Consider the following 25,022-nt stretch of genomic DNA (forward strand, 5'->3'; position numbering starts at 1 on the left):
GTGATGTAAAAGACTGTAGGGGAGAGGAAGAAAGAAAACTAAATTAGTAAAACCTAGCTATTATCTGAAATATTGCATGGAACCCAAAACCAATCTAGCTCCACAAGAATGTGTGAACAGAAGAAGAACTAATATCTTTTCAAATTAACAGATATGCATATGGATTATTGCATGACAAAGTTGCCCTGTATCTCTTCAGGATAGTGACAATTGGTTTATCTGAACTCCATAGGCATTACATTATAAGAAGATTCGGAGATTAAGTAAATGTAGAGGATTTCAGATTGAGTTTTTGAGATATCTAATAGGTGAGCCTGAAGCAAGAGCAAGAGGGTAATTTTGAGCTCATTCATTATTTATTCATTCACAAGACCTGGATATCACTGGCAATGCTATCATTTATTGCCCACCTGAAATGAAGAGGCAGTTAAGAATCAACTGCTTTGCTATGTCTGGTGTCACATATAGGCATAATGGAAAAGAATGGCAGATTCTCTTCCCTGAAGGACATTAATGAATCAAGTGGATTTTCATAGTTATCATTACTGAGATAAGATTCATATTAATTCCAGATTTGTAACAAATTTAAATTCTTCCCTGCCATGGTGGGATTTGAACTTGTCACTCTGGATCATTGGTCCAGAAGATTTGTTGCTAGTGCAGTAACACCACCACAATATAACTTTCCCTGAGAATAACAGGGGAATGTAAGTCTACATTGTACTCTGGAAATGACTGCTCAGATAGTAGAATGCATCAAGTCTTGTCTTGAATGAAATATAATCACTGGATTATTTTGGACGCTGAATGGTTAATGGCCATTTGAGTACTTTTGGATCAAGCCATGATGCAGAGTCTGATGAATGATGTCATAGCTTCCATTGCAGTATGAGCTGCATCCTTCCAACATCAGAGTGCTGCAGTGGAAGCTGCAGCTGTTGTCATTCAGGTCACCTTGATGCTCTGCAGGCTCAGCCTACTGGCATGATAGCTGTGAATTACAATGTGCAAAGGGACTTGCAAAATTTTGAAAGCAGGCAGCAATCTGATCTTCAAATGATTACTGCATCCTTAAACTCTCCAATTTAATAGCAATGGCTTTATGGAGCATGAATCTGTTGTCTTTTCTTATGTAACACCATTTTTGGATTTATTCTGCCACTTTATCAGTACCCTTGCAGTTAGCCATTACCCAGTCAACCAGTACTGCCCTAGTCTATACCAAGATAGTGCAGACTGAAGCCAGGCCTTTTAGATACACTGCTGCTTAATGTCATCTGATGGTTGTCTGTCTTCTCTTTGATTTAGAGTCAGAAGCCTCCCACCAACCAAACTGAACCCACGGGTTAAAACTAATACAAGGGAGAAGGCGCACAGAAGATAAAGTCTTAAAAAAAACTGCACCAGGATGATTAGTTGGCTGTTGTATGAAAGATGGCATGATTTATTTATAACTTTGGTTTGAAGTGTTTATTTTGTGGCAGTTTCTTTTCCCATTGTGTTTAAGTGACAATGTGATGGTCAGTGATAAAGGGAGGAAAGGTGTGCTAAGTGGAAAATTGAAGTTGCAAGTCCTGAAATCTGACTTGGATGTGTTGTTCATGAGTAGTTTGGGCAAACAAAAAGGCCATCTAGGTTTTCTCTGCCCTTTTTTCTGATCTTCCTTCTCATTTCACTATTTCTCAGTTATCTCACTGATAACAATATCTAGCATGCAGAAGACACCAGAAATCTAGACGACTGCTCTGCCAAGTGCTGCAGGTCTCCTCCCGGCACGTTATTTTTTGTTGTTCTGTGACATTTTGTGTTATAGCATGGCTTTCATTGGAGACATCCTGATTTCACTTGGTGGGTTGCACTTCAGAGTCATCAGACATGTTGTCAATAGATTGCATTTTTACCCCACCTCCACCCCCCACCCGATAGCCACACTTTAGTTTGCCATGATAATTCAAATGCAGCTTATATTGCAGACTGTTGCAGAATGAAAACATGAAGACTGCTTTCAAGATTCCAGATACTGACCTTCATGATGTGCACTGTTTATGGTCAGATAAAAAATTGGAACTGGAGTAGTGGTATCCCTTTCAGTTCTGGTAGTGAAGAGTTGTCATGTGATTCACAAAAATCAATGTAATCTTGAGGAAGGATGCAATCCCAATGAAGTTGCACTTACTCTCTTCACCCACTTGTCTCTTGTAAGAGGGAATAAAGTGTAGTTGGCTCCCTTTGAATGTAGTTGGCCAAATACAGTAAACTAGCAAGACCCACATTCCAAGAAGGAGCCAGACATGTAAAAATCATTTCCACAGTCACCTCAATAGGCACTGAAACTGTAGTTCTTGCTCAGCTCTTGAGTTTACAGCTATGGCTGCAGCAGGTGGCACATTTCAGTGAAGTTGTCCTTGTGGAAGCATGGCAATCCCTGTGTTTCTCTCTGAGTTTGAGGTGGGAGAAAACCCTCTTTCTCCTTTTTCTCTTCCTCCTTTTTTGGTACCTTTTCCTGCTCAGATCCTCTGCTCATTCCACCAGTAATACCGGTTCTTTCAGCATATGCATCATACAACTTGCAACAACCATCAGTAGAAATCACCAAGCATTGGTAGAATTGCTCCATATGCCAGAATAAATCAGCCAGCAATTAATGTATTAGTAGAAGATCCCTTCAGAAAACTCAGGGCCCACCAGCTGCTAAACTAGTGTACTGCAGATGTTTTTAAGAGTGTTAGCTGGTAAATATTTAACTCTAAAATTGCCGTGCTGTTGTCAACCAAGCATTGTACAGGGACTTCCTGCAGGAATTCCATGGGTGCACTAATGCCCTCACCAATGAGATATACCAGAGATATCAAAATTAGTGCCCAAGCAATGAATGCAATGGATCTGAATGTCGCAGCATTTGTTCTCTGAATCTTTTTCAGTGTCTTGTCTTTCTCTTACAGGTTTTAACTTGGTCTGGCCCATATGATCCTGAAAGAGAAAGAAGCAAGGTACATTTTTGATGAGACTACAATTTACACTTAAAAATAAGCTATATATTAGTGGTTAAAAAAACACCCATATCTTCCAATATGGTGCAGATAAAAACATTTTAAAGCAATAGAAACATTTACAGCAAGCAAAAGTTGTGGGTTAGATATTGGTGTTTCATCTCAGGTTGTAGGTATGAGGATTTTTTTTCAGTATGCCTATAGTTAAGGACTCCTCATGAAATTCTGGGTTTTTTAATTCATTCTTAACGTATGGGTCTTGGTAATTTACTGTGTTAAGAGTCATAGAGTCATACAGCACGGAAACAGGCCCCTCGGTCCAACCAGTCCATACCGACCAAGATACCCATCTAAGCTAGTCCATTTGCCCGCATTTGGCCCATTTCACTCTAAATCTTTCCTATCCATGTACCTGTCTAAGTGCCTTTTAATGTTGTTAATGTAGTTGCTTCAACCATTTCCTTTGGTAGCTCATTCCATATACGGACCACACTCTGGATGAAAAAGTTGCCCCTCAGGTTCCTATTAAATTTCTCCCCTTTCATCTTAAACCTATGCCCTCTAGTTCTTGATTCCCTGACCCTGGGAAAAAAGACTGTGTGTATTCACCCTATCTCTGCCCCTCATGATTTTATACACCTGTATAAGATCACCCCTCATTCTCCTATGCTCCAGTGAATAAAGTGCTGGCTTGCTCAACCTTTCTCTATAATTCAGTTCCTCAAATCCTCATAAATCTTTTCTGCACTCTTTCCAGCTCAATGGCATCTTTCCTATAATAGGGTGACCAAAACTGAACACAATACTCCAAATGCGGCCTCACCAATGTTTTGTACTATTGCAACTTAACATCCCAATTTATACATTCGATGTGCTGACTGATGAAGGCCAGCATGCCATAAGCCTTCTTCACTACCCTGTCTACCTGTGATGTCATTTTCAGGGAACCATGTACTTGTACTCCTAGGTCCCACTGTTCTACAACACTCCCCAGGGGCATACCCTTCACTGTGAAACTCCTACCCTGATTTGTCTTTCCAAAATGCAACACCTCACACTTACCCAAATTAAACATCATTTGCTATTTGTCATTCCATCGCCCACTTACCAGCTGATCGAGATCCCGCTGTAATTCTTGATAACCATCTTCACTGTCTACAACACGACCTATTTTAGTGTCATCTGCAAACATACTAACCACACCTCATACACTCTCATCCAAATCGTTGATATGGCTATCAAATAACAATGGGCCTAACACCCTGACCCCTAAGTCACAGACCTCCAGTCCAAAAACCAACCTTCCACCATCACCCTCTGCTTCCTACCATCAAGCCAATTGTGTATCTCATTAGCTAGTTCTCTCTGAATCCTATGTTATCTAACTTTCCATAGCAGCCTACCATGCAGAACCTTATCAGGACCTGAAGTCCATGCAGACTACATCTACCACCCCACTCTTGTCAACCTTCTTGGTTACTTCTTCAAAAAACTCAATCAAATTTGTGAGACATGAACCCCCATGCACAAAGCTGTGCTGACTATCCCTAATTAACCCTGTCTTTCCAAGTGCATGTATATCTTATCCCTCAGACTCCCCTCCCGTAACTTACCTACCACAAATGTTTGGCTTACTGGTCAATAGTTCCCAGGTTTTTGTTTGCAGCCTTTCTTAAATAAAGGCACAACATTAGCCACCCTCCAGTCCTCTGGTACCTCACCTCTGGTTAACAATGATTCATATATCTCACCCAGGGCTCCTGCAATCTCTTCTCTAGCGTCCCACAATATTCTTGGATATATCTGACCAGGCCGAAGATATGTGTGTTAGATCTGTGATGTGGAATATATGGATTTTGTATACCATACATAGATGTGGAAAAGCAAGTAGGGAGTTGCTCTGTTGGTTATACACGGCTCTAACATATGATCATTATATAATTCTGATAATACAACGGTTAATTGCTGCAGTTACTATTAGCAAGGCATTATTGTGTTACTTTCTGTGCTTTAGGCAGTAAGCAGCAATCTCAGATTATTTTTTTATTTGGAAAATAGAGTATATTCTTTACTCTTAGGTACATCCATGTATGTATCAAGGATAATTAATATTTTTCATTATCTGGATGCACGCTATATTCCAGTTGTGAATAAGTGTATTTCTTATGAAGAAGGAAGGCAGTTTCATCGCTTGTTTCTGGACAGCATCAAAGTTACAGGTCTTAAATACGCATTTGTATTTGGTATATACTTTGGTATTAAGAACTGAAAATCCAAGCCTGGGGTAGCTCTATGGCAGTAAAAGGTGAATGCTGCCACTCTGTGGCTTCTGATAATACTGCCAACTACATTGTCACCAAATACCTGCATCTTATTTTTGTGGATAATCTCTAAAAGAATGTACATTTAAATGCAAAAAATTTTATTCACTGCATATTTTTACTTTTGTCCTAACTCCAAAATATTGAGCCTTTTCAAGGAGAATTGCTGGATATTAAATTTTGATTGACAGGAGTGATTTTTTTGATTAATTAGCAGATACCAGAATAATTAGCTCCTTCACAAAATCCACTTAATGGACAGACGTGTTTTTGAATATTCCATCGATAAAACATAATAATCCATTTATAGATGGAATTATAAAATAAAATAAAAATAATTTTAACTTTAAAAAAATAATCGAGACTATGCTTTTAAAGCTCTACTATACATTAACTGTGTTGTATTCTAACAAGGCACCTCTGATCAGTCAGTTTTTCTTTACAAATGTTCAAACACAGCCATCTAATCTTTTATAAAATAATGAATGGCTTTGTTTATATATCAGTTAGTGTTTCAATCTTGACTAACTGAAGCACTCCTGCTATGGTTTGCAAAATGTGGCTTTAAATTTAATATGCCTCATAACCATTGCATACTCATACGTGTTCCTCTGAGTTATTACATTTGTCCACATTAATAATTAATCTATTAATATGGGGATTAATTTTCTGGAAGCTGAATGTTTAGTGAGCAGTGAATATTACTAGTTTAAAATAGATACACAGGTTGGCCTTCCTTTTAATTAGCAATGTCAACCTTTTGATAAAATTATCTTTGTAAGAAATTATTTACAACTGACAACCACATCTGTTTAGAGATTACTGTTTTTCTTTATAGATTTTATTAGCTCTGGAAATCAAGCCACTTAAGTGGTACCCATCTGTATACCTGGCAGTGTCCCTTTTCCCTCTCATTAACAGGTGAGTGAAAATAAGTGTTGCTGCTGCTTCTGGAGCTTAATAAAGCTACTGTAATTATAGATTATTGTGGCCAAGAAGCATGACTGCTAGATGATTACTGTCAGATTAAAGATGAGTCATTCTATATCTTCTGTGGATTGGGTGGGGGTGGGGGGAAATGGGATTTTATTTTCTTATTTAAGAGGAATACTTTGATACCTTGTTCAAAAATTGCAGAAATAAATGTAATTTTCAAGTTTTGAGCCTGTCTTTCAGTCCATAACACAATAAAATTTCTGAGCCAATGCTGTAATTTTTAAAAACAAAGCAATTTCTTGTGATTTGATAGACTTTCCAAACTCACATGTGCCCCTTATTCACGTTTGGAATCTGATCTGATACATGTGATGGAAGTCCATTCAGTTTCTTGATTATAAAAGTTTTAATTTGTTCAGAATTTCTGTCTGCAAAAGAAGAATCTTCTGGTTAAAAGAGCAAATGAGCAATCAGAAGTCCAAGAAAATATCTGGAAGTTAATATTCTATGTGCTTATCTTCACCCCTCAGACACTCCTCCAAGAATACCTTACACTAAAAGAAAGTATCAGAATTGAAAATGTAATATTTAGATATCAGATGTGACAGAGTAGAAATTAGCTCTAGGTCTTGAGCTAAAAATACAATATTGTAATGGTTGCATGTTCTTCTCCACTTCCAAAATTTGATTCAATAGACTTAAATGGAACTGAATTCTGGAAGTGGAAGACAAGGCACCGATGCTCAGAATATTGAGGATGAATTTCTACCCGAAGAGGATCTTGTATCTTTGGAGTCAGTATCCAAGTTTGAGTTAAAAATCCAAGTCCATTTAGAAACTAAGCCACATCATCTTTTAATCTCAAACCCATCATGACCTTTGGGAAAACTTCACAGATGCACCATGAAAATACACGTGTAAAGGAAGAAATAACTAACAAAGGACTTCATAAATTAAGAAAAATAGTTGACATTATCAGCCTATTCATCAATGTTTATGGACTGTTTTGAGCACATAACCTACGGGGTGCTGACAAATGCAAGCACCAACTGGCAGGCTGAGGCTGGCCCGCTGCTGTTCCTTTTGACAATATAGCATACGCATTTGAAGACAACAAATAATGGACTGCTTCCCTCACTGGCAGCAGCCCAAATCCATGGAGAGGATAGAGTGGAGTAACAACAGGATGGGGACTGGTTTGAGAATTGTGAAATCAAAACAGTGCCATAGCAATGGTTTTTATTTACAGTGTTAATTCTACCTTGTGGTAGCAGTTCTGTATGCCATAAACCAACTTCCATCTGTAGGAGAACTAACGCCTGTTTTAAACGATCATCCAAGAAAATGAGTGCCCCATAATTTTAACAATATCCCAAAGGCACGCACAGATGTTCAAGGCTGTTTCACAGTTAATTTTGACAATGCTTCACCTGTTATATGCCTTAAAAAAATCAGCACAATACATTATAACATGTACTTCATTATTCCTTCAAGTTTTTTTTTGGACTAAGGACTTAAAATTTGATATTATCTTCTAAGCAACAAGAATAAAGTGTTCCAACATATTTTCTGCCCTGAGAGTAAGATTATCTAACAGAATTTACATTACCTCTGACCTCAGCTGAGGTTTTCACCTTGTTCATCACCATTTGCCAATTCCAAGTGCTAACATTTGATCTAACAATGAGGGAAATGGTACATTGACAATAGCAGTTTTACTGGAGAAAGGCAGGTGATACAGTTTGGAATATAACCTTTGTATTTGAATAGTCCCACAATGATCAGTACAAAAAGCATAGGTACAAATACTTTATTCCTTTGAGCTTTCTGTTACCCATTTCATGACATGTAGCAAAAAAGCACCAGTACTCAGTGTCCACGTGGTTGTTTTTGTTTTTGTTCACAAAATTGTTTTTCATACCCTACGTTCTGATCACTCCCTAAAGGATTTCAATGCATACAGCTGTTCCTGTTGCAGCTATACTTGCAGACATTACGCAAGTCACATAATACTAATCTTAATATTGAATGTTTGTAATGATTTCTGAAAATTGATGTCTTCTCTATGTATGCTAGACTTGTTACCTTTGCTTGTGTAGTTTCAAGTACACTTCTTAATCATTTTGATTTGTATCCCAAAGCCTTGTTGACCATCTGAGTCATGATGTAGGGTTTTGGCCCAAAACATCAACAATTCCTTTCTCCCACAGATGCTGCTTGACCCATTGAGTTCCTCCAGCAGTTTGTCTTTTGCTTTGTTAACCATCAGTCTGAGCAAATATTTCTTAGGAATTAAGAGTTCCTGACATTTGTCCTTCACTATACTGTGAATAATTACAATTTCTATGGAAAAATTATTAAGTGCTCTAATGACAAAAAAGAAGTAATGCACAACAATTTCAAGAGTATGGAGATGGTAGAGCAACACATTTATTTCACCCTCCATAGATGCTGCCTGACCAGCTGAGTATTTCTGGCATTTTCTGTTTTTACTTCAGCTTTCCAGAATTTGCAGATATATGATGCAGAACCATTACACCTTACAGAAATTTCTATGACAATAATAAACTTTGTAGATAAAGCTATTTTTCTACCATCATGTCATTCTACTTTTAGTCATCCCATGGTAGCTCAGCCTTTTGTTTATTGAAGTAGTATAGCTACTACTACTACTGAAATAGTGTACAGTTTAGAATAATAAGTGTATCTGGCAGTGATTACAAGACAGTAATCTAACAAAAGCTTTCACAATCCTCAGTGCTAGTATAATGAAGCTTGAACAATTGTATTACATTTGAACCACAAAATGTATCACAGCCTTGTAATCTCCAGTTGGTACTGTTTCTAAAATTATAGTGTTTCTACCATGTTTGATTTTCACTTACTTTACTTTGTATTCACATTTTACAGAATAATTTCTGCAAACCTTTTATATTGATGAGGTCCTGTAATGTAAGGCTGTTGTCAGTTCACTAAAGCCTATTTTGCACCCCAACCAAAGCTTAATTTCATCCCCATCTCTTACAATTTCTCAAATATATGAGTTTATGGTTTATAATTTTGTTTGCTTAAAGCTATAACATGATCTTTGCTTTAAATATATAAAATGGAATAAAACTTTTTAATGAAAAACTTAGCAACATTTTTTCTATGAAATTAACAGCCTCCCAATATAAAATTCCTGAATCTATCTGATTTTAATTTTCACTTTGGTAAACTATTTTTCAAAGCTCCCACAATTTAGTTAGCAGACCATTAATTTAAAATTGCATCCCAGCTCCAATTAATAGCAATAACATACGTCTTTCAAATTTTGGGCTCTTTAGTAATGATTGGATTCACTACTTGAGTCTCCTGAAATTGGTTATGTTTTTGATATAAAAAGATAATTTGTGTCCATCCTTGAACCATCTTGAGGTGGAATAAGTGTGCAGTGGCTGAAAAAGATGCACAATCATTGCTGATATTTTGTTTAATTACCCCTCATCCTTTTTTTCTCTAAGGATAATATTTTCAATATAATTTCTCAAATATTTTCAAAAATTGCAGGTACAGATAAAACCTGATACAGCAATAGCTAATGTTGTATTGAATGTTACCTTTGAATTATGAGTATAACTGGACCTTTATTACTAGAAATGCAAACAAAAATGAACAATCTGGGAATGGTTTCACGACCATTCATTAATTGTGAATGAACCTGAAACAACATGAAGCACTGAACAGAAGCATACACCAAACATTACACCAAAGTGATGGGCTTTTGTTTAGAAGATAGTGCACAAAACAAACTGCTGGAGGAACTCTGTGGGTCAAGCAGCATCTGTGAAGATCGAGGGATTGTCAATGCTTCGGGTCGAGACCCTGCATCAGGACTGAGAGTGTAGAGGGGAGATAGTCAGTATAAAGAGGTGAGGGGAAGAGGTGTAGTAGGAATTGGCAGGCTATAGGTGGTGGGCAGATGGAGCCAGGTGAGGAGAGGGATGGGCAGGGGTGGGAGGTAGAGTCAGGGGCTGGAAACTGATCTGGACACAACAATGGGCTGCAGATTATGGAAACTGGTAAGTAAGGAAGGTAATGTGGAACCAGATAGAGAGGGATGATAGGCAGATGGAACCAAGTGGGAGAGGAGAAAGAAATTGGGTTAAAGGGGGTGATGGGGGTGGAAAGGGGGTATTGAAAGAACCTGTGTGGATCAAAAGGAGAGGGAATGAATACAGATGGTGTGGGTTACCTGAAATTGGTAAATTCAATGGATTATAGACTACCCACACGGAATATGAAGTACTGTTCTTCTAGCTTCACGCCCTGGCTGTGAAGCTAGAAGAACAGTACTTCAAGGACAGAGAGGACAGTGTGGGAATGGGAAGGGGAGTTGAACCGGCATGCAACCTGGAGCTCAAGATGGCCATTATGGACAGAATACAGGTACTCAGCAAAGCACTTGCCTCATTTGCGCTTCGTCCCCTCTACACTGTTAGTCCTAATGCAGGGTTTTGACCAGAAACATTTTCTATCACTCTATCTCCACAGATGCTACTTGACCCACTAAGTTCCTCCAGCAGTTTGTTTTTTTTTGCTCCAGATTCCAGCATTTGCAATATCTTGCCTCCTGGAGACACAGGAAATTCTTCAGATGCTAGAATCTAGAGCAATACACAAAATGCTGGAGGAACTCAGCAGGTCAGGCAGCATCTATGGAGGGAAATAAACAGTCGACGTTTTGGCCCGAGACCCTTCAGTGTGTCTCCTCTTTGTCTAGAAGATGTTTCACAGTAGATTGATTTACTTGGCGTCCATAACTTAAAATCTAATAATCAGGGAACTTTTTCTCCAACCATGAGTTTATTTTTAAGTTGTAATTGTATCACATTCGGAAGTTATGCGGAGCAACACACACAAAATGCTGGAGGAACTCAGCAGGTCAGGCAGCATCTATGGAGGGAAATAAACAGTCTTTTTTTATTCCAAAATAAACTTTATTCATAATAAAAGACAAACTATATACAATTATAAAACAGTGCAAGCCTTTACATTCTTGTACAGATCATTCATTAGTGCTACCTTTTTATATAAAAAAAACAGCACCGATGCCACACGTGTGGCTCCCTGGGAGCTACCCAGTCCCGTATTTACAATATTTAGGGGCTTTCTCGCCTGACCCCACCCCTCCCTCTCCAGTAGCAGAAGAACCCTAAACTGTAGTCCTTGCCCACCAAGCCCTTGCATTGGCTGCACCCAGCTTCAGTGCGTCCCTCAGCATGTACTCCTGCAGCCTGGAATGTGCCAGTCGGCAGCATTCCCCTACGGACATCTCGCAGTGCTGGAAGACCAACAAGTTTTGGGCAGACCAAAGGGCACCTTTCACCAAGTTGATGACCTTCCCGCAGCAGTTGATGTCCATCTCTGTGTGTATCCCCGGGAACAGCCCGTAGATCAGAGAATCCTCTGTTACGCAGCTGCTGGGGATGAACCGTGACAAGGACCCTTGCATCTTTCGCCACACCCTCCTCGCAAACCCACAGCCCGCAAAGAGGTGGGCGACCGTCTCGTCCCCAGCGCAGTCCTCCCGGGGGCAGCGCGTGCTGGGAGTGAGGTTCCGACCATGCAGCAAGGATCTGACTGGGAGGGCCCCTCTCACCGCCAGCCAAGCAAGGTCTTGGTGCTTGTTGGTGAGTTCTGGCAATGAGGCATTCTGCCAGATGGTCTGGACAGTCTGCTCAGGGAACCACCCCACAGTGTCCATCCAGTCCTTCTCCTGCAGTGTCTGCAGGATGTTCCATGCTGACCACTGCCTAATGGACTTGAGTTCAAAGGTGTTCCGATGTTTCCGGTCGAGACCTTTCATCAGGACTGGAAAGGAAGAGGGCAGAAGCCAGAATAAGAAGGTCGGGGAGGGGGAGGAGCACAGGCTGGCAGGAAATAAGAGAGTTCAGGTGATAGGCGAGTGTAGGTGAGAGGGGGAAGGTAGGAAGGTGGGAGTGCCCCAACCTTCTTATTCTGGCTTCTGCCCTCTTCCTTTCCAGACCTGATGAAGGGTCTCGACCCGAAACGTCAACTGTTTATTTATCTCCATAGATGCTGCCTGACCTGCTGAGTTCCTCCAGCATTTTGTGTGTGTTGCTCCAGATTCCAGCATCTGCAGAATCTCTTGTGTCTAAGGTGAATACATGGTATGTATTGGAATTGTGCCTTTGCCTCAGACTTCTGTTTGGTAGCAGTAATTAAATTTAATGACAAACATATTGAGCCAGATCATGCTTCTACAATTATCTGGACAAGATGCGGAGGGCACATTTACCAGCCCTCCCACCTTTGCATCCAGTGGCGAACTCAGGAAGGCGAGCAGACCACAGGCACCATAGTGGAGTGATCCAGCTCCCCAAACACCTGCGAACGTCTCTGACAAAAGGCAAGGCTGCTTTCTGTCAACGCTGCCATTGAGATGCCTCTGACATGCAGACAAATTTAAAGATTATAAAAATTGAAGTAAATGAAAAATAAAGTTAGATTAAAACACATTACAGTACTTAAAACATTAAAACAAAATAATGTTTAAAATAGGCCTCCCAATCTGCAGATCTAGAATTCCCATTAAAATCAGTGGGGTTTTGGACCGTGTATCGGGAGCAAGATACAAATGGCGATTTTTCCCAGCGTAAAACTGCTCCACCATTGGATTCCTGAGAGGGTCCATGGGTGGACTGAAGTGAAGTATCGACCTCCGAGTCTCTGTCGTTAAATCCCCTACTCCCAACGAATGTGCATTAAATCTGGCGTTTATTTCCGTGTGAATGGCTTAGTGCTGGCGGTTCAGTTCATTGTGGGCATTATGATTGAGTTTGAAGCCATTGTGCAATGTCCCAGGAAACATAGTCAAAGGAATGGCATGTGGTTCTTAGATTTTTTTGAGCTTTCGGAAATCTAATGTGTGATCTTTGCTTGAATGTTCCTTCTTTTGCTGTTTCAGCGATGCAGCTGCTTGACCTAATGTACCAGAATAACTGCCGTACCGTGTATTAAAGCCACATATTCAGTAACTAGAGAACCCTACGAATACGACTTCAGTCTTGGTAAATTTCGCTTACTGAGAAAATATAATTAGACTATGCCATTTGATTATTTAATCTGGCATTTTGCTATCAAACATCAAACCGTGTGCTCCCTCTGGTGGTGGGAAAGTTAATCAGCATCCAGTGAATCATCAAATATAAATTAAAAGCAGAAAATGCTGGAAATACTCAGCAAGTCAGGCAGCATCTGGGAGAGAGAAACAGAATTAACTTTTCAGGTTTATATCCTTTCATCAAATCTTTAGCAGCTTTAGAAAGAAGATAGTCATTTTTCAAAGTTATTATGTACATCATGTATTTTTTGTATACTGATAATTTTATTCAGTTTGATATTAATTTTATTTAAACTGCACTGCAACTGCTGCTCTTCACATTTCCCCCAAGTTAAGTAGACATTAATTATACTATATTGGGTCCTCTGCTGCAAACACCTCACTGTGCAGCATCCAACAGTCAACCAACTATATATATTAAACTATTTGAAATCATGCTATAGTGTATATGGAAATTCATTTTCTAATACATGAATATGAGTTCAAATTGTGCCACTTTCAGTAAAGTTTCTCTTCACCAATATTGTTGCTTGTTGTTACATTATAGCAGCAATGGCCCACTATATCAGCTGTCTGGTATCAGATGGAAGAAAATTATGTTTAATTGTGATGTAAGAATGCTTTCATATCAATAGCTCATAAGGTTAGGAAAAAAATACATTATTGATAGAATCGGAGTTACATCATGTTATTTGGTTGAATACTTTTGACAGAAACCATCTGCAGCTAAGGCTTGTGATAACCATACATTGTAATAACTTCCTGTTACTTAACTGAAATCAATAATTCTAGTTCAGAGTTAGGGTATTGAAAGTGTATACAAGGTTCCCTTAAAATTTCAATTAGTTGCCTTTTTTTTGGTTGTGGGTGAGGAAATGATTTGTAACCAGACTCAGTGCTCATAGTGGATAAGTATTTGATTTTGTAATGATTTTCTGTTTTTTAAATTGTAATGGTATGTTGCTGAAAGTTAAGTTAGTTGTTGGACTTTGAGTCTATGGAATTGGTTCCAAACTGATGAAAGCAAGAGCATCATTATCCATCATCATCCATCTGCCTCTTAGTGACAAAAATTAAAATAGTAGTTTCACAGATCTTCAGATTTTACACTAAACCTCTGTAGATGATAAGTTTATTTTATTTTCATGCTGCATCTATGTGGATAATGTTGAAGAGGTGCTTTAAAGCATGAACAAAACAGAAGTATAAGGGAAGACTGATATTGACTTATTTGAATGCAGGCAGGATCACATACCGGGTAGTTGAAGTATTGATAGCTGATTTGAAACAATGTGAGTAGTGTCACAATAAGAGTTGCATTATATTGTTAAATTAATGTACAACCATAAATAAGATTGTTTAAACATTTTTTTTATGGTCAGGAGAAACAAAAGTTTCACTGTTAAAGTACCCAAAGCAGTTAAAAAGATTCTAATACTTACAGTAAAATGAATCCACTGACTCAATAACACAGCTGTTTCACTGTGCCCCTCCCACTCCACCCATTCCCTACTGCCAGATTTTATCCATTTTTAAAGCTATAATCTGAGCTGTAGGCAGGAGTCTAAAAGGATGTGGATGACAAACCACCGGAAAAAAATATAACATACAAATTTTTTTTTCTGTTGATTTTTTGAAAAACTCTTCATAAATAAAAGAATTAAAAGTCCTGAAACTACCTTGGATTTTCTTCCTTGATATGGTACCACAACATTATTTTTTCCCTCTTAATAGAAAAACATTTCTCACTTACATAATTTCATTTGTCCAAAGCATTTTGCTGCAAAATGATTAATGTGGCTACTCATTGTTTTTCTCACTGCTATTTTATTGACCATGGTAAAACTGTACTTATTAGTTGTTTGTAGTACAGTTAATGGGTCAGTGATAGGATCAGTACAAATTGCGTTGCACAGATTTTTAAATATTAAAATCTGATTTCCACAAATTTGCAACCTTTGTAGAATTGCAGTCACACCTTCTAGATGGATATAAATTTTAGGAATGTAAAATCCTCTTCCCCAAATTGTGAAGCTTCCATCTCTGTAACTGTTCCTTAGCATAAGCATTTGAGGACCTCTGTTTCTATGGATACAATCCCAGCTATCAGTCTGGGAGTTGCACAAGATCAGGAGGTTTCTTGTCTTCCAAGTACAAGTCAAACTAATGGATCAGTTTTTCACTAGTATTGATTGAGATAGACAACTTGAGACAGTGTCACTGCTCTGTGGTTTCCCACAGTATTTAATGAGAGAAATAATGTTGATGCGGCTTTTTATCCAGTATTGATTGTCTATCCTTTGCACTAACTGAACTTTTAATCAAAATACTTAATTGTGGGTTTTATTTGTAGTGTACCAGTCAGTTAAATCTACTAATTTCTGTCTTCATTTTCCACTCCACACCACCTCTACAATTATTTGTTAACAATTATTTTGTGGACATAGTTCAGTGGCAGAACATGATTTGCAGAATGATTGAAAGTATATTTAGCTGTAAAAGTCGCGACAGATGATTAACTATACACAACGTGTCAGCAATGCCTCATATTATGACAGCAAGATAAATGGCTTTGCCACACGGGACGTATCTTGGAATTAATTTCAAAAAGCACACTGCTGCAGATTTTGGGCTTTTTTAATATTTTTTGACTTCCAGTACCTGTTAAAGCTGATCAGTTTGCCATTGTACTAACTTTGCAGAAAGTAAGATGTTTTAAAGAAATATTTCCCTGAAACAGAAGCAAATTGATATGCAGTAATGTGCCATTAAAAAACAGGGTGCCAATCAAGCAGTCTGTGCAGAATTAAACATGTCAAACGGTTGATGCAGGTATACAAATTGTCACCAGTTAAAGATTACATGATGACATACACAGTGGGAGGGTCCAGCTGTTTGAGGAGAGAGCAAGCCATCAGAATAGTTGGAGAATTTGAACTTGCTTAATAATATGAAGTATATTGCCTGTAATAGTTGCAAGCACGTTATATAAGCCTTTGTACTATATTTCAGCATGACGTGCTGATGTTAAACTGTACTTTCTACTTAGAAGGGTTTCTGTCCGACCTCTATTTTAAGCCAAAGCATGATAAATCTGGCTATTACTCCAATCAAGTCATGCTGGCATCAGCATGGCAAGATCAAAAACTCATCTGAATTATTTTCAAAGTTTGTTCTTGTGAGAACTAGTCACAAGAAAAGAATAGATTTGAAATGAGCTATCACTTGCATCTTAGCAGTTACTCACGACAAAAAAACGATATTGATATAAATAGTCAAATGACAATGTACAATCATTTGAAACAATGAAGATGAGTTTTCTGAGTTGTAACATTATTTAAAAATGACTAACTTTTAATGCATATGTTGACGGTCATCAGTTGCAAATCAAAGATTACATTACTTTGTTCATGAGTTTTCTGAGTTGTAACATTATTTAAAAATGACTAACTTTAAATGCATATGCTGACGGTCATCAGTTGCAAATCAAAGATTACATTACTTTGTTCATTCATGGCTCCAGGAAAACAAAGGAAAGGTGACTCTGATCTCCTAGTGACTAATATTGTCAAATATCATGCAATAGGTGCCTACAGTATCAATGTGTAGTATATTCTTTCTGCAGTAAAGAACATCTTGCATCTATAGATTGTCAGAAATTTAAGCTGTTAATGAATAGTGATAGGGATTCAATAGTTAAGAGAACATGTGTCAAAGATGTGACTCTGTATGTTGTGCCAGGGTCAAGGAGGTCACTGAACAGCTGCAGAACAACTTGAAGGGAAAGGGTAAAAGCCAGAGGTTGTGGTCCATATTGATACTAACTACATGAGTAGAAAGAGGGATGAAGTCCTGTAGGCAGAGTTTAGGGAGCTAGGAAAGAGGTTGAAAAACAAGACCTCAATGGTAGTAGACTCCAGATTATTACCAGTGCTGCATGTAAAAGCAGAAATAGGAAAATAGCCAGATGAATGGTGGCTGGAGAGATCATGTGGGAGAGAAAGCTTTAAATTCCTGAGGGATTCTGGGGACAGTTTCTGGGGAGATAGGACCTCAACAAGCAAGACTGGTTCCACCTCAGAAGGAACATGACCAACATACTTGTCAGGGAGTTTGCTGGTGCCACTGGGGAGGATTTAAACTAGTTTGGCAAGGGGAAACAAAAGATAGGGGTTGAAATGAGATGGTATTCAGGAAGGCAAATAAAAAGGAAAAGGCAATAGTGCAGAGCGATGGCAAGGCCATTGACAGCCAGAGTATATCGGGAGGGGCAGAGTGTAGAACCATAAGGTGAACCAGCAAGTGGAGTCAGAGTAAACAATCAGATTAAATTAAAGGTTGGTTCTAAGGAATGAGTGGGTCAAGTGCACCAAGTTTCAGAAGAGGAACATTTACAAGCTAGTGATTATAACATTGAAGATTTAGGTTAGCCATAGAAAAGGAGGAGCAATCCAAAGTAAAAATAATTAACTAGAGGAAGGGCAATTTCAATGGGATGAGATTGGATCTGGCCCAGGTAAATTGGAACCAAATTTTGACATGCAAAACTATGGCAGAACAATAGGCTGCCCTTAAGGAAGAAATGGTTGAGGTATGGTTGAGGCATGTTCTCCTAAGGGACAAAAGAAGAACAAATAAACTCAGAGCTCTCTGGATGACCAAAAAATATTATACAAAGGAAGATAAAGTGAAAAAAGGCCGCTTATGACAAGTATAGAACCATAGAACAATACAGCACAGAAAACAGGCCATTCGACCCTTCTGCTCTGTGCTGAAACATTATTCCGCTAGTCCCACTTCCCTGCACCCAGTCCATAACCCTCCAGACCTCTCCCGTCCATATATCTATCCAATTTATTCTTAAAGCTTAAGAGTGAGCCCGCATTTACTACATCGGATGGCAGCCCGTTCCACACTCCCACCACTTTCTGAGTGAAGAAGTTCCCCCTAATGTTCCCCCTAAACCTTTCCCCTTTCACCCTAAAGCCATGTCCTCTCGTACTTATCTCTCCTAATCTAGGTGGAAAGAGCCTACTCGCATTAACTCTGTCTATGCCCCTCATAATTTTGTAAACCTCTATCAAATCTCCTCTCATTCTTCGACGCTCCAAGGAATAAAGTCCTAACCTGTTCGATCTTTCCCTGTAACTCAACTCCTGAAGACCCGGCAACATTCTAGTAAATCTCCTCTGCACTCTTTCAATCTTACAAATATCCTTCCTATAGTTAGGTGACCAGAACTGCACACAATACTCCAAATTTGGCCTCACCAGTGACTTATACAACCTCACCATAACATCCCAACTCCTATACTCAATACTTTGATTTATGAATGCCAGGATGCCAAAAGCCTTCTTTACAACCCTGTCTACCTGTGACGCCACTTTCAGGGAATTATGTATCTGAACTCCCAGATCCCTTTGTTCCTCCGCACTCCCCAGTGCCCTACCATTTACTGTGTATGTCCTACCTTGATTTGTCCTTCCAAAACACAACACCTCACACTTGTCTGCATTAAATTCCATCTGCCATTTTCTAGCCCATTCTTCCAGTTGGCTCAGGTCCCTCTGCAAGCTTTGAAATCCTTCCTTGCTGTCCACTACACCTCCAATCTTAGTGTCATCAGCAAACTTGCTGATCCAATTTACCACATTATCATCTAGATCATTGGTATAGACAAAAAACAACAATAGCCCCAGCACAATTCCCTGAGGCACACCACTAGTCACAGGCCTCCAGTCTGAGAAACAACCATCCACTACCACTCTCTGTCTTCTCCCACACAGCTAATTTCATATCCAGTTTACAACCTTTCCATGGATACCTAGTGACTGAACCTTCTGATTTAACCTCCCATGTGGGACCTTGTCAAAGGCCTTACTAAAGTCCATGTAGACAACATCCACTGCCTTTCCTTCATCTACTTTCTTGGTAACCTCCTCAAAAAACTCTACAAGATTCGTTAAACACGATCTACCACGCACAAAGCCATGCTGACTATCCTTAATCAGCCCTTGGCTGTCCAAATACTTGTATATCCGATCTCTCAGAACACCTTCTAATAATTTACCTACTACTGATGTCAGGCTCACTGGCCTGTAATTACCTGGTTTACATTTAGAGCCTTTTTTAAACAACGGAACAACATGAGCTACCCTCCAGTCCTCCGGCACCGCACCCGTGGCTAAGGACATTTTAAATATATCTGCCAGGGCCACTGCAATTTCTACACCAGTCTCTCTCAAGGTCAGAGGAAATATCTTGTCAGGCCCGGGGGATTTATCTACCTTTATTCGCTGTAAAGCAGCAAGCACCTCCTCCTCTTTAATCTCTATATGTTCCATGACCTACTGCTTGTTTCCCTTCCTACCATATCCTCTATGCCAGTTTCCTAAGTAAATACTGATGCAAAAAATCTGTTTAAGATCTCCTGCATCTCCTGAGGCTCCACACATAGACATCCACTCTGATCTTCTAGGGGACCAATTTTGTCCCCTACTATCCTTTTACTCTTCATATACTTGTAGAAACCCTTTGGGTTTACCTTTACATTATCTGCCAAAGCAGCCTCATGTCATCTTTTTGCCTTCCTGATTTCCTTTTTTAGTATTTTCTTACATTTTCTATACTCTTCAAGTACCTCATTTGTTCCTAGTTGCCTATACCTGCTATACACCTCTCTCTTTTTCTTAACCAGAGCACCAATATCTTTTGAAGACCAAGGTTCCCTATGCTTGTTAACTTTGCTTTTAATCCTGGCAGGAACATGCAAACTCTGCACTCTCAAAATTTCGCCTTTGAAGGCTTTCCACTTACTGAACACATCCTTGCCGGAAAACAACTTATCCCAATCCACTTTTCCTAGATCCTTTCTCATTTCCACAAAATTGGCCTCTCTCCAATTTAGAACCTCAACCCGAGGACCAGACCTGTCCTTATCCATAATTAACTTGAAACTAATGACGTTATGGTCACTGGACCCAAAATGCTCACCTACGCATACTTCTATCACCTGACCTGTCTGGTTCCCTAATAAGAGATCAAGTATTGCATTCTCTCTCATTGGTACCTCTATATATTGATTTAGAAAACTTTCCTGAACACATTTGACAAATTCTAAGCCATCCAGCCCTTTCACAGTGTGGGAGTCCCAGTCAATATGTGGAAAGTTAAAATCCCCTACTATTGCAACTTTCTGTTTCTTGCATCGGTCTGCTATCTCACGACAGATTTGTTCCTCCAATTCTCTCTGACTATTGGGCGGTCTATAATACAATCCTATTAGTGTGGCCACACCTTTCCTGTTCCTCAGCTCCACCCATATGGCCTCTGTAGACGAGCCCTCCGGGCTGTCCTGTCTACGCACAGCTGTGATAGTTTCCCTGACTAGTAATGCCACTCCTCCCCCTTTCATCCCTCCCCCTCTATCACGTCTGAAACAACGGAATCCTGGAACCTTAAACTGCCAGTCCTGCTCCTCCTGCAACCAGGTCTCACTAATAGCAATAATGTCGTAATCCCACGTGCCAATCCACGCCCTAAGCTCACCTGCCTTACCTACAATACTCCTTGCATTGAAATAGATGCACCTTGGAACATTTCTATCATGTACAAACCTTTTGTTTCTGTCTATACCTGCAGTCCTCGCAGGTCCATTATCTTCCTCCACCTCACTATCTGCTCTAACACTCCGGTTCCCCTCCCCCTGCAAATCTAGTTTAAACCCCCCGGAGCAGCACTAGCAAACCTACCCGCAATTATGTTAGTCCCCCTCCAGTTCAGGTGCAAACCGTCCCGTCGGAACAGGTCCCACCTTCCCTGGAACAAGGCCCAATTGTCTAGGAACATGAAGCCCTCCCTCCTGCACCATCTCCTTAGCCACATATTTAGCTGCATGATCCTCCTATTTCTAGCCTCACTAGCACGTGGCACGAGTAGCAATCCTGAGATTGCAACCCTGGAGGTCCTGTCCTTTCATCTTTGCCCCTAATTCTCTAAATTCTCTCTGCAGGACCTCCTCCTCCTTCCTATCCGCGTCATTGGTCCCTACATGGACCATGACATCTGGCTGTTCACCCTCCCTCCTAAGAGTATTGAGAACTCGATCCGAGATATCGCGGACCCTGGCACCAGGGAGGCAACAGACCATCCGGGATTCTTGATCTCTCCCACAGAGCCTCCTATCTGTCCCCCGACTATCGAATCCCCTATCACTACTGCTCTCCTTTTTTCCCTCTTTCCTTTCTGAACTGAGTATAGGTTGTAAGTACCAGCAGGAATCAGGTTGATCACAAAAGAATCAAAAAGGGAGGCACCTGCAAAAGTAAATTGATTAACTAATGCAAACATACCATCTCCCTAACAATAGAAAATATGGTAAATTAAAACAAGTCTCATCAAAGTAATTTCCATTTCATGAGCAGTGTTTTTAAATGGGGAGGGGGTGTGGTGTAATTTCAGATTTAAAGTTTATATCTTTAAAATGTTATTTTACATGGGCTGTCATATCAGCATAATCCCAATCTGTTCATAATAATTTATTGGAAATATCTGTTAGGAATCTCAATTTATTGCTATTAGCATGCTCAGTTAAGGTAACACAGATTAATATGTTTAATTGCCCCACCACAGGTTCTTTTTAAAAATAAAATGAACAACATTCTGCCCACAGGCCACATCCGGCCCTCTAACCTCCACTCCTGCTGTGATGGTGATCGTAGAACGGAGGTTTTTGTTTGAGAAACTCACTAAGTACAGCACCATGACCCATAGCACAGTTGGAGATGCCAGTGTCCTCGGTCCTTGAGAGAAGATGTTGTTTGAAGTTTCTTTGAATATAGTAAATCACCTCTTAATCCTTGTGGCATAGTACTTGCTCGATGAAAAGTAGTAACTAACCAGCTGTTCTATCCCCTGGCTGGGGACCTCTCAGACCCAATCAGTCAATAGTCACAAGAATTGAATCCACTGGTTTTATAGGTCAATCTTAGGGAATATCCAGGGCTCCTGGCCTCTGCCTTTTTTTCTGAGTTAACATCGTAACCAACTGTTTAGAAAAGAACAAAATCAAAAAGTCCAGAACCTAAACTTGATGCAATGATTTGTCACTCTAAACTCTCAGAGGGAGAAAGAAAGAGATACCAACATTGAGACGGTAATAGTGGACACTTGGGCAGTTAAAAAGTATCTTTGCTTGGGCATGAATAACAAGTCATTTTTTGTTGTGCAATGGGTCACACTAACTCAAAAACTGGCAATCTCATTATGGCATCAGCAGAAGCAGAGGTATCAGGTCAGCAGCTTTGAGCAGGCTGGTTGTGGACCATGAACAATATACAGTGTTTTTTTAGGGCCATGTCACATAATTAACATGCAGTTTTCTGTTTTCTGTTAATTGTGAACATTTTAATCTCACAGTTAATTATGACATTGAACTATTCTTTTAACAATGCATGGAAAGAAACTGTATCAGATAACAGGCTGGAATTGAACATTTTCTTTTAGCAGTCCTTGCTCCACTCAAAAACCCATTTCATGTTTTGCACATGACTGCTAAAAGGACTCGGTAGGATAATGCTGTAGTGCTGAGCACTGACATTCAGTGCCCCAGAATATCATTCAGTTTTGCTTTGACCTGTATTATGCTGACCAGGAGCAGCAGTGTGTCCCTTCAGGGGAAGAAAAATGTTAGAGGGTGGGTTTTGCCTAGTTTTATACCTAGCATCTTATGTTACAGCTGATTATGAGAAAAGAGAAATGAGGATTAAGCAGACCTGACAATGGGATAAGTTATAATCAGACATAACAAAGATGAAATTATTTAAAAATACAATGTAAACTCTTTTTAATTATAAGTAAGTTGAGGTTAAGTTTTCTTTTTCTCCTTCTTCATATGTCTTGCCTGGTGTCACTGGTACTAAGGTGTAGCCATACTCTGTTTTGAGGTCGCTGCCTAGGGCTCTCAACTGGCAGTCAACAGGTCATAAAAGATCTCCAGGTTTTAGTGCAAGTTGTTGCAGCCTCCATTTGGTATCTTCCATTGGAAACTACAAGGAGTGGAAGCTGTCATTGACAATCCAACTGTACGCTCACTGAAAAATGTATCATTACACTAATAACATTTAAAAAAGACAAAATATACATTTTTCTATTTAAACTTTGTTCAGAAAATAGGTAAAGTACAAGCCACTGTGAAGCCTAACTTCCAGTCATGCAAGTCATTCCAGTCATGCATTTAGTTGCAGTCTGTAATTTTTCAGGTTTAACCACTGGATAACCAGTAAATTCCTGCTATTATCTCTTTGTTTGCTACCCAAAAATAATTAAATAATAATAAGCATTAAACACAAATCACAGGTTTCACTTCTCTATCATATAACAACAGAACATTTTAGTCAAAAAGTTTGTAATTTTAATAAGTACATTTTTCATTGTAATTTTCTACCAACTGTCCTTCATTCAAAAAGCTAGAAGTAATGCCTGTATATTCTATAGCTTGAGATATCAGGTTTTTGGACCATCCTCCTTAAACACTGCCTTACTCTTCACTTCATGTACCACTACTCTTCTACAAAAATGACATACTATCATATGCCAGTACTGAGTGACATGCCCAATCCGCACTGGTAGAGAGTGGGGGGTGGAGGGGGTGGTGGAGATGAGCATGGTGTGAAAAATCTCCCATTTGTAAGGAGCTGGTGGTAAGTCCAAGTCTGTAGTGCTAGGACAGCCAAAATATCGCCACCAAAAGTGTTATTCAGCTCCAGAGAGGCCAGTAAAAGTTTCCATAATCTGAAGATTTAAAACCTCTTTTATTTTTTATTATTTTATTTTTCCGGATCTGGGTGTCATTATCAATCCCAGCATTTATTGTCTTTCCCTGATTGCCCATGAGGAGGTAGTGATGAGCTGCTTTCTTGAACCTCTATGGTCTGTCTGGTAAAGATACACAGCGCTGTTTTGCTGGGTATTATAAAGTGATAGAGTTAGACTCGTTCCAGGATTTAGACCCAGCAACGATGAAGGATTCATGTCAGGATATATAACCAAATCAAGAATGGTTTGGGAGATACTGTCAGAGTAGCCTAGGTGACTAATTGCAGAGCATTTTGTAGTGTTGTGCACTGCAGCCACTATGTGTTAATAGTGGAGGGAATGAATATTTAGTGTAGTTGATGAAGAGCCAATCTAAAGGGCTGCTTTGTCTTTGGTAGAGTCAAGCTTCTTGAAAGTTGTTGGCCAGGCAAGTAAAGAGTGTTGTGACTGACTAAACTGATCCACACGGAAACCAGAAAATATACAAGTCTTCATTGAACAGAGCAGATCTTCTGGAGAGAATGTTTTATGCAATATTTTATGCTTTTCAAACACAAAGATAACAATAAACAATTAACTACAGATTCAATGGCTATAATTACCTACTTTAACATTTTGAATACAGACAGGTAACTTTGTGGAATTACATATTTACAGTGGCAGCACATCTCAACCAGCAGAACTCCTTTGAATTTTCAGTACTGGTGGCTGGTCGAAAAGCTTCTCAGCACAAACTCCAGACACCCAAAATTTACCTCTTTTGTTATAGAATTGAGGGATGGCTCCCTGAGTATACAACTAGCCAGAATATTAAGTGACAAAACAAACCAAACC

General features: G+C 39.4%; 1 protein-coding gene across 5 annotated transcripts in view; it reads left to right on the plus strand.

The window, feature by feature from the left end:
* si:dkey-100n23.5 (cyclic AMP receptor-like protein A) overlaps positions 1-25,022 on the plus strand; it is a 162,568-nt gene that overhangs the window by 118,017 nt on the left and 19,529 nt on the right. For 4 of the 5 annotated variants that reach the window (XM_052014813.1, XM_052014814.1, XM_052014812.1 and 1 more), the window contains 2 exons: positions 2,943-2,990; positions 6,150-6,232. In XM_052014813.1, the coding sequence (XP_051870773.1) occupies positions 2,943-2,990; positions 6,150-6,232 (131 nt within the window). Of the gene's footprint in view, positions 1-2,942; positions 2,991-6,149; positions 6,233-12,325; positions 12,421-25,022 lie in introns of all 5 variants that reach the window. The other variant, XR_007956251.1, reaches the window with a different exon arrangement.

The sequence above is a fragment of the Pristis pectinata genome, chromosome 4, assembly GCF_009764475.1.
Source record: "Pristis pectinata isolate sPriPec2 chromosome 4, sPriPec2.1.pri, whole genome shotgun sequence".
Taxonomy (NCBI): Eukaryota; Metazoa; Chordata; class Chondrichthyes; order Rhinopristiformes; family Pristidae; genus Pristis; species Pristis pectinata.